At 38.8% G+C, this 10581-nt stretch overlaps 2 protein-coding genes across 2 annotated transcripts; both read left to right on the plus strand.

Annotated features, from left to right (window-relative positions):
• Nucleotides 1-200: 200 nt before the first annotated feature.
• On the plus strand, nucleotides 201-7135 carry LOC111333724 (cyclic GMP-AMP synthase-like receptor 3). The gene is made up of 2 exons (XM_022939352.2): nucleotides 201-415; nucleotides 4935-7135. The coding sequence occupies exon 2, from the start codon at nucleotides 4938-4940 to the stop codon at nucleotides 5967-5969; it is 1032 nt and encodes a 343-aa protein (XP_022795087.2). The 5' UTR covers nucleotides 201-415; nucleotides 4935-4937; the 3' UTR covers nucleotides 5970-7135.
• Nucleotides 7136-9086: 1951 nt separating this feature from the next.
• LOC111341017 (cyclic GMP-AMP synthase-like receptor 3) lies at nucleotides 9087-10350 on the plus strand. The gene is given in 3 exon segments (XM_088749391.1): nucleotides 9087-9157; nucleotides 9496-9823; nucleotides 9825-10350. Coding segments are annotated over 3 exon segments (690 nt in total). The 3' UTR covers nucleotides 10116-10350.
• The last annotated feature ends 231 nt before the right edge of the window (nucleotides 10351-10581 follow it).

Raw genomic sequence — 10581 nt, forward strand, 5'->3', positions numbered from 1 at the left:
CATATTCAGCAAATAATGTTGATTTACATGCACTTTTCTGGCGTATACCTTGAGACATGCGAAACGGATTCTTTGAGATTTCTTTGAAACAGTCCATGAAACAAGATAGAATATTTAACCTTTTTCGTCGAAATTTTCGCTATGTTAATGGAATTATTTTAACATTGATCTATACAAAAGTATGGTACAGGGGATTCCCCGACTAGTCACGCATTACGTCACATCCAGCTATTTAAGTCCGTGTAACTTTCACTCATCATTTAGACTTAATGCACCATAGTTTAGACGTTAGAGGTAGCGTTTAAGTGCTCCAGTCTTGATTTATTTCCTTGGAAAGGCTTCAGCGGCTATTGCAGAGCAACAGATTCTTTACAGGAATACTGAAGAAGCATTGAAAATTTCGACACTGCTATAGGTAAGACAGAAAGCATTGAGATATGCATTGTCTTAAATAAAAGCCCCTCTTTGTGTGCGTGCTCGGTACGTAGTCCATGCTCCGACGCGCTCTGTGATACATACATGCATCCGATGCTTGCTTCTTTGATTATTTTCCCATAAGAATTTATGTCTATTTACATATAGCCCTTTATTGCATGGCTATATTTGGTCCCGATAAACCGTTAAGTCCGTAGCTTTTCCTCTATGAACAACAAATGTGCATGAGTAAGGTGAAATGAAAATACACGTAAATAAACCAGCCTTTTCCAGTTAGTACTGGATGGGCACGATCTTATAATTAGAGAAAAGCGAAAGAAACTGTGTCTATGAACTGGTAAATATGCAATTTACTCAGATACTTCAGGAACGTGGTTTTCACTTTCATGAAAGAAATTTATTCTTCTGACAACCACGTGCTTTTCTGAGAAAACATGAAGTCGGCACTATTGAATTACATAATTTCTTCTCGAACCCACAGGATCGTGAACTTTCTCCTTTGATTACATATTTTTTGCGATGTTCGCCGTTCCTAAGATCGTATTGTTATTTGATTCTTTGTCGAACTGAGTTAACAGGAGAGGATCATTAGTTTAGTCGTGTAATTTTGGCCAATGACTATATAAAGACGGAATAATTGTCGTCGTCAAATCGAAGGACATCATTCCATCCCATGTATCTTCTCGTCTGTAGAATCTAAAATTATTGCACTTCTGATACAAGGAGTTGGTAAACTCCAAGTTAATGCCAGTTTGCCTATAAAAAATCCATCGAATTCTCCTTGACGGATATTGCCGGGCAGCTAACATTGAATCAAAGGTAACTCGGAATGAGTCGTGGACACATTACGTTTTAATTAATGGGTTTTGAAGATGATTAAATTCCTTTTTATGACTGAACATACACATAAGCAGCCGATGGGTAACTCTCGGATAGTATCGGGGAATGTTAGTTACGAATTAATTCATCTATCAAATGTGCTAGTAAGTATTAATGATGTCACCAAATTGTATTCGATTGCGTTAGAGATTTCATAATAATGTAAACAAGGTCCGTAGTTGATTTACTCTAAGAAAGATTTTGTAATTACACGTGTATATTCCGCCTAATAAGGAAGGGGAAACGAGCTTTTGCGTAATAAGAATTAAATGTAGGTGTTTTACAATAGTTTAGATTGGGATTATACTCTACTCGCGATTATAGGAAAAATACTATAGCTAGTAGTTACGCAAGGCGAACTATGAATATCGCAGTAAATTGTAGTATTAGTCAGATGTTTAAAGTTGTTCAAGATTGCCAGATTGTTAGATTGTTACAGACTGTTAGAACGTCGGCGGTGTTCGTCGAAAATAAATCTGTTTAAAAATAAGATTGTATACAGTCCTGCGGAGTCCGTAGAGGTTCTGCGACAGATAGAGTTAAAAGTACATATATGTTATTCACCAGCATAGGTCGGTCCGTATTGAGAAAAACTGTGCCAGAGGTCTTGGATACCACCCTCGGCCTACGGCCTCGGGCGGTACTCAAGACAGAGGGCACAGTGTTTCCCAATACGGACCGACCTATGCTGGTGAATAATATTTTTATTTTTTTTCCAACACATAACAATAACACATAACACATAAGCCATTTACTGCACATAACAAAATGATTGCAAAAAGAAGCCGAATGATTTAGGGCTACAATTACGAGTTTAATTACGGGAAAATCCTCCATGATCTTAACAATTTGTTAGCGAGTGGATGATAAAGAATGCAGACGTTATTCAAATTAAAGAGAACGCTTTCACCGAAATATTTTTAATTTGTAAACGTAACTGAAAAACCTTCCGAGCAAACTTTGAAACAATTTTTGACAAGTAACTGTCGCCATGTGACACCTGTCAAATGAAGAATTAAAACAAGCATACGCTTTTGAATAAACAACAGTACTGGTGTGACAAACACTCACGAGTTAACGTGAAAAAAAAAAACAAAAAAAAACAAAAACAAAAAAAAAAAAAGAAAAAACACTCAGAGACCGCCCCCCGGTTAGCTCAACTGGTTAGAGCGCCGGATTGTGCTGTGCGGCAGGTCGAGGGTTCGAGCCCCGGCCGGACCAATACTCATGGTCTTAAAATAACTGAGGAGAATTTGCTACCTTTCAATAATATCAAGAACTGGATAGATATTCTAGTCTTCTCGGATAAGGACGAATAAACCGTAGGCCCCGTCTCGTGCATGGTTAGGGTAGGAGACGTTAATTTCCCCCGCACGAGATGATTGTGTGGTGGATGTCCTCCCCTGGGGTAGGATGGGTGGGTATGACAGGGCCCCATTTAAGAGAGATCTTACAGAAAGTATTGTTTCTTTCCAACGACAATTAATATTCGAAGATTTACCTCTGTTCCGTTTTAAAATGTCACGGAAAGTCAAATTGTAAGGGAATGCAAATGTGTGTTTTGAGTTGTTAGTCTGCTTGTTCGTTTTCTGCAATGGTGTGTGTAAATCTTCTTCGACTAAAAAGCTGAAGTCAGTGAGACTCTTTTCAGCTAGACATAAGGGGATTTAATGCTACTCTTATTCATCAAATTCCTCCGGTTTCTGATGACAAATTTACGGTAGAAATGTCCAAATTCAAGGGATTTGCAAGAATAGGCGTAAGTGTTTAGAGAAGAACTCAAAACTTCGCTCAACGTTTAACAAACGAACAAATTGTGTTGAAGGATTCAGATATTAACGAATGAAAGTCACACTGATTAACGTAATTATTAGCTGCAACCACCTCTCGTTGTAACTTTCTGAGTTACTTTTTATGAAGGATTTAAATAAAAAATTGTTTTAAGACCGCGTTTCAATCGTTTTAAAACAAATTTAGTACCACCAAATGTATTTCGAAATCAATTTTTGCTGCAAAACCATAGTGATTTTAGAGCGAGACAGAAGAATGGATATTATTTATCGCTAAAAGGTCGTGACCGAAGTCTTTGCTCAAAAATTCTGCCCGGCCGGCAAAATGAGATATATTTGTGAAAACCTGCAACGAAGCTTGATAAGTTCTGCGAAGTGACTCAAGCGAAACGGATACCGCCCGCTGTGATCGGACCGAATGTGGAGAATACTGCTCGCTCTCGGAACCAATCAGATTGCAGGATTTGTAGAATACCGGTCACGAACTGAGACAAAATAACTGGAATTACTTTGAACTGCTGGGGTGATGTCAGCCAATAGTCAGAACTCACAATTTGGCTGTCGGTCAGTACAAAATACAGACTGCACACCGGGTACAAAATGTAGACTAGGTAAAAAATGCAGACTGCAGACTGGATACAAAATGCAGACTGCAAATTTTAAAAACCTTTTTCTTGTGATACGTGATCAGATGTCATCTTACAACTTACCGACTGTCACGCAATCGCTTTTCCGCAATCACCTCTCACAATCATTTGCACTATCGTAAAATATTCCTTGCCCATTTCCTCGCGTATTTTGTTTTTAAGAAAGCGGCCATTGTATTCGGTTTCTAAGAAAGCGGCTACAATCGTTCTCAAATAGAATTTCAAGCCTTCTCATAGTCTTCTCATTTCGCGCGCGAGATTTCAGTATTTGGAACAAATGACTGCTTTTCTACTTGGTCCGCACTCTTCACCTTCTAAAGCGATATGTGTATGTTTTCATACTGTTGACAAAAATGTGGACCGAGACCAACACTGTTTCTTCGACGTAATATATTTTCAACGTTCAGGGGTGTACACACACTGATTTTCACGTATTGATATTTGCCTAGTCACCAAACGGATGAGAGGTAAAACCACCAGAAAAGTAAACTAATGGCTAGTCGCCAAAACAACGCTTCGCTTTCCCCCATATAAATTCGCCGGTTACTCATTTTTGCTTTTGACTAAATAAATACTGGCAGCTCGCAGTGAGAAGACTGAAGACTTGAAATTATTGTATTGAAAAACGATTGCGGCCTGAACTCTTTGTTAAAAATAAAACATACCTGGAACGGCAAGGAATTCCCCAACGATGCAAATGATCCTGAAAGATGATCGCGGAAAAGCGATTGCATTTAGCTTCTTCACTCATAGTTTCACCTTTAGTCTTTCAAGAGCTTTCACTCAGTCACAAAAAAGCTGACCGCGACGAGTATTAATCGAAACTCCCTCGTAGAAAAGTCGAGTTATATTTTAACGTCGCCACGTTACTTCGGAAAGTCGACGGGGGTATTACGGTGTAATTTTGAAAAGTCGGTATCAATTGGTCTACCGTTGACATATCGATTTGTTTACAACCGTTGATTACTTTGTCGCCCCGTTTTACTGACAAGCAACATTAGTAGGAACAGCATGATTTTGAATTCCAATATCTCGAGGGTTGTTCGACCCCCCAGGATAATCACACATTTGCCACGCATGACTAAATTCATTTCTCGTGCAAGTCATCGATATCGCTTTTCATCTTCTTATTTTCATCTTTATTCTTCTTTTTATAAATAAATTGTCTTTTTTTATAATTCAGATCATGGCACTTACCGAGGCAAAGAGAGGAAACGCGTTATCTCTTACGAATAAACTTCGTAAGTTCTCCGTAAAATATGTGAAGATTTCCGAAGAGACTACGACACGAGCCAGAAGGTTGGTCAAAGATTATGTTGAAGACCAGATCATAGAGTACTGTCGACAGAAATCCAAAATTCGAATACTAAAACTGGAGTATACCGGCAGTTTTTACGAGAGGCTGAAGACTGAAGCTGCTGATGAAGCCGATATCATGGTAATTCTGGAGACACCAAGTACAGAGATCGAGGTTATCGAATCCGAAGTGCCCGGGTACGTCCGCCTTAGAGCGAGAAATTCTCCAATGTTCCTTAAGTATTCGAGTCCTGAAGGTTATATTAATGCTAAGAGAATTCGAGGTCCTTGGTTCAAAAGCCTTGTTAGCCGGGCAGTGAATAGGATTAAACCTAAATCACCATACTCTGAGGTTCGTCTGGTTGTGCGTAACCACGGACCAGCAGTCCAGGTGGACGTTTTCAGGAAAGGATCTGACGAGAGGTATTTATCAGTTGATCTCGTTCCTAGCCTCCAAGTCGACGATCGCTGGTACGTACCCAAGCCTTTTAAAGGAAAGCGGTATGTGTTTCAAGACGAGCTTCTTTGGAGAAAGGCATTTTCACCAAAGGAGAAGCAATTTCTTGCGTCCATGGACAGTGAAGATCATGGCTGTAGGCACGAGTTGTTACGAATCGTGAAGACCATAGTCAAGAGGCCGCGGACATCTTTACCACTAGATTCATACCACTTAAAGACCGCATTCATGCACTACATTGAAAGGGGAGGCCCGAATTGGGTGAGCGGAGATGCTTTGGGAAAAAATTTCCTTGGTTTTCTCGAAGAACTGCAACGCTATCTGGCGAGCAGAAATCTTCCCCACTATTGGTTGATTAAGGTAAATCTATTGGATGAATTCAAGGAAGTGGTTGTCATGCAGATGACGAACCGCTTAAGACGGATATTGAACAGCGACTCGAGGCTGGATAAGATACTCGAATAGTTTTCTGGATTCTGCCATGTCTGTCTCTGTTGTAAAATCGATGGTATCTACCATTTTAAAGAACTTTCGATGGTCGTTTAGGGGAAGGGCTTAATGGAAGCGCAATAAGTGGAAAGCTACTCACTAATACTAGGGATGATGGTTTAATAGTTAATACTGATTCTATATCTCAGGGATATGGCGTCTAAACTTAGCTGGCTTTTTGGACAGTTGGCTGTAATGTCTTGTATTTTTGACAGTATTTTTGTATGATGGATTTGTCGGGCAATGGAAAGATATTAATAAGGGTACCACGCAAGGAAGCGTGAGCGGCCCCCATTTGTTTACTATTTTCCTTAATGATCTAGAGATAAGTTTGAATGGTAAAGATATTCTGTTTAAGTATGCTGATGATACTAGTATTGTGTCGCCCGTGTGGAAAGAACAGGATAACTCAATGGATATAGTAAGAGTATTTATGGAATGGTCAGAGAAGAACTGTATGTCTAGTAATAGTAAAAAATGCAAGGAGCTAGTTATCAGAAAGAAAAGCTGTACGAATATTTTTACGCCAGTTTTCGGCATTCCACAAACTTGTCAACTTTCTGTCCTTGGGTTAATATTACAGGATAATTGTCGATTTGATTGTCATCTGCATGTAAAGTTGATTAAGGCGAATAAGTGCTTGTTTATATTAAGATCCTTACGTAAGGAAGGTTATTCTCAGGCGGAGTTAGATCACTTATTTTCAAGTATTCTGCTTCCTAGCATCACTTATGGGTTGTCGGTATATGGTGCTTCTGAGGCGGAGCTGACAGCAATGCAGTGTTTTATGGATAGATGTCACAAACGAAAATATACATCTAAATCATTTTCTATCAAACACCTTCTGGAAAAGCAGGATAGAAAAGTATTTCATAAGATATCTGGCATAGACCGACACCCTCTAAGGGGACTATTACCCGAGAAGAAAGTATCGAAGTACAATTTAAGGAATCGAACAAGTCAGTATCCGAAAGTTAACACAGATAGATTCAAGAACTCTTTCATTAATCGCTTAATTTTTAAAAACAATTTAGCTATGTGAGTTTACAATTTAGATATATATGCTTTTTACTCAAATATTGTAACATAAGATATGTATTTTTATCTTGTGAGGAAATAGAGACTACTACTATAGACTACTACTACTACAGCTTGTCCTGAATAGGTTGGCCATTTGATCGCTGACGGTTTACATTAGTCATAAGAAAGTTATTATAATGACACCAAAAGCAAACAGAGAGGGAAATAAAAAGACAAAAAATTAATAATTTGTACTGCCATGCAGATGCGTTACCCTTGTAAACACTGTTTATTCACACAATTTTAACTTTTGAATAACTTTCAATGAAATATTCCTCATTACCTGAGATTAAAATCTTGTTTCGCCACGTACATGTGCGCACCTGTACCCGAAGCCTGAAGAACTCTGTATTTATAGACGAAGGGTTACGCTCGAACTCGAAACTTCCGCTTATAAACTCTTCATGGTCACCAATTTTCATTATCATAGTTGTTTTGGCATTGTTGGGTCTTGACCAATTTCATTACATTCAGTGTGTTTGCTCTGCGAGGGACAACCTGCATCGAGGAGGTGATGCGCTACCACTTCCAAAATCATGCTTTGGCTTTTTAAGACTGACTTCGAAAATTTAAAGATTAGTTAAAGTGACGTTAAAAGGAAAATAATGTTGGAGGATTTGAAAATTGTCTCGAGATGTATAGTAATTTTAAACCTCGCTTGCATTGAAACCTTTTGTTGTGTAAATGTGTTCTGTTTCTTTTGTTTTTTTTTAAATCCTTTATTATCATAATGTAGGAATTATAGTAAGCTACGTCCGTTAAGAATGTTGTACAGCACTAACGAAACGTAATTAGAAATATTGTAACTAATGTTTTGTAATTAATAATATTGCAAGTAAGTTAGCATTGCTCTACGTATTGTATCGTAGATTGTATAAATATCTTATTGTCCCTTTAAAGATACTGTTTCTGTAATTGGAATGAAACTAAGTAATGATGACAATAAATCACATAATGTGCATTTTGTGACTGACAAATGTGACACGAAAGTACCCGCGTTTCTCTATATTCTACTGCAACATAAGCCATGAAGCAAGTCATACGAAGTGAAATTGGGGGACAGTATAAACACTACGTATAATGCACGATCCTTCGTAGTACATAGCGCTATTTATGCAATAGCGAAAATCAGACCTGAAAAAAAAAATCAGGCCTGTACGGGATTCGAACCACTGACCTCTGCAATACTAGTGCAGCGCTCTACCAATTGAGCTAACAAGCCAAATGGGAGCAGGCCGTTAAGTTGATTCGTAATAAACCCGTGATGTTAAATCAGATACAATGAATATATATGAAGTTCATATATTTTGAACTGCGGTATTAAATACGTATGATGCACGATCAGGCCTGTGGTTAAATTTGTCATGCCTCCTCATATAATTATGAACAGTATTTCCTCCCCCTTTCGACCGCGAATCTCCAAGCATTTCTTTCGTTTTTTTACATAGAATCTAAAGCAGCTGATCTGCTAGTATTACGCTTAAGTTTCATCCGTTCATTTCGTTTATAATTTCCAATCTGGCCGCTTCTTCCGTTGCTCCATTTTTACAAGAGGACTGTCAATGCACTAATGGTGAATATCCGAAGTCAAACCATGGCAATTAAGTAAACAGGGTAACTCGTCATATGAACGTTACATTAGAAGCTATACAAAACGGTGATATGGAAAGCGTGACATAAGGTCGCTTCGACCTGATCTACGTTTTCATACATTTTAGTGTGGATACATGTATGATGTGAGAACAGACCAAAACGTTTGAGTTTGCAAAGGAAATATCTTTATTGTGGAGGGAGCTAATAACAGTGCGGATGATGTCTTAACTAAAGTAAGGTATATAACGAGGAAATTAAGGACTGGACTGAAAGAAGGGAAAAATTTCAAAAATGATTATTGTGATTTGGGTTATGTAATTACTTCCTATGCACGCCGATTCAGCTCGTGTAAATGACGAGTTCTATATGCTAATCCTTTTTAAATAATTGATAGCGTTTTCATCGCTGATGCATCACATAATGGCACAGACCGAAGCAAGGAGAGGAGACACATCAACGCTGACGAAGAAACTCCGTGACTTCTCACTAAAGTACGTATAGATTTCTGAAGAAGAAGACATGACTCGCGCCAGAAAGTTGGTCACAAAATACATTGAAGACATGATCATAATGTTGGGAGAACTCTAAGATTCAAATACTAAAAAAAAGGAGTACACAGACAGTTTTTACGAGGGGCTGAAGACTGAAGCTGCTGATGAAGTGGATATCATGGTAGTAATGAAAACGCAAAGTGAAGAAATTAAGGTTTAGTAGAATCCGAAGTGCCCGGATTTGTCCCCCTCATGGCAAGAGAAAGCTCAGTGCTACGTAAGTAGTCGTGGGATAATGGGTGTATTAACCCCACAAGCATCTAAGATCTTTGGTTTAGTCTTATTCTGCGCGCAGTGAATTACATTCACACTGAGCCACCATTATCTGAAATAAGTGTAGTTCTGCGTAACCACGGACCAGCTGTCAAGTTCGACCGTTGGGAAAGATTTTTCAGTTGTACTCGTCCCTTACATTGCTTCCAAGTTGAGGGTAATTATTATGTGCCCAAGCCTCTGAAAAGATAAAGATTTGTGTCTTACCCAGAGGTTTTTTGGAGGCAGTCGTTTTCGGTGAAGGGGAAGTAAGTTTTGCGGTCGATGGACAGTAAAGACCATGGCTGCAGACACAAGCTTCTCCGAATCGTGAAGACCGTGGTGAAAAGACCGCAGAACGGCATCTTTACCACTGGATTCCTACTAATTGAAAACGGCTTTTCTGCACAACATTAAGAAACGCAAACGAGGCCAAGGTTGGGTGAGTGGAGACGCTTTAGGGAAGTATTTCCTTAACATTCTAGAGACATTGCGGATGGATATAGAGAGGAGAAGTCTCCTCCACTACCGGGTACCTGGTTCAAATTTTCTGAATGATTTTAAGGAAGAGGTTGTCAAACAGATGGCAAATCGTTTAAGAAAGATTCTGGAAAGCGAAGAAAGGCTGAACCAAATTCTTGGATAGTTGGACAACTCCGGCTATCTTTTTCGCGCTATAAACGATTTCTACCATTCTAATGAACTCTAGCTTTTGTTTCGGTAACGGGCTAGTTGTAAACCAAGCAAAAGACTTTTGGTAGAGATCTGACTCGCTGCTGAATTACGTACCACATCGCTTTAGTTTGTAATTAGAGTTATAACACAAGTCTAACACTCTAATCTATAGGCACTTTTTAGTTGTTAACAAGGCATGAAGGCGCGAAAAAACCTAAAATCTGTTTAGACTGTCGGTTATACTATGTTGACCTTCAAACCTGGTTACCAGAAACATTTCTTAATGTTGTGAAGACTTAGCAACTGAGGAATGAATGATGGTCATTATTGAAATATCCGGCAGACATTCAAGACACTCTGATTTTTGGCACAGAAGTTACATCTAGTTTGAATCCTTCAATTCACTACTGAGTCAAGATCAAAAACCAACAAAACCC

This window comes from Stylophora pistillata, chromosome 2 (genome assembly GCF_964205215.1).
Source record: "Stylophora pistillata chromosome 2, jaStyPist1.2, whole genome shotgun sequence".
NCBI lineage: Eukaryota > Metazoa > Cnidaria > Anthozoa > Scleractinia > Pocilloporidae > Stylophora > Stylophora pistillata.

Bases quoted from the DNA above. Each gene is read 5' to 3' on its own strand.
- LOC111333724 (XM_022939352.2), top strand. From the start codon at position 4,938: ATGGCACTTACCGAGGCAAAGAGAGGAAACGCGTTATCTCTTACGAAT.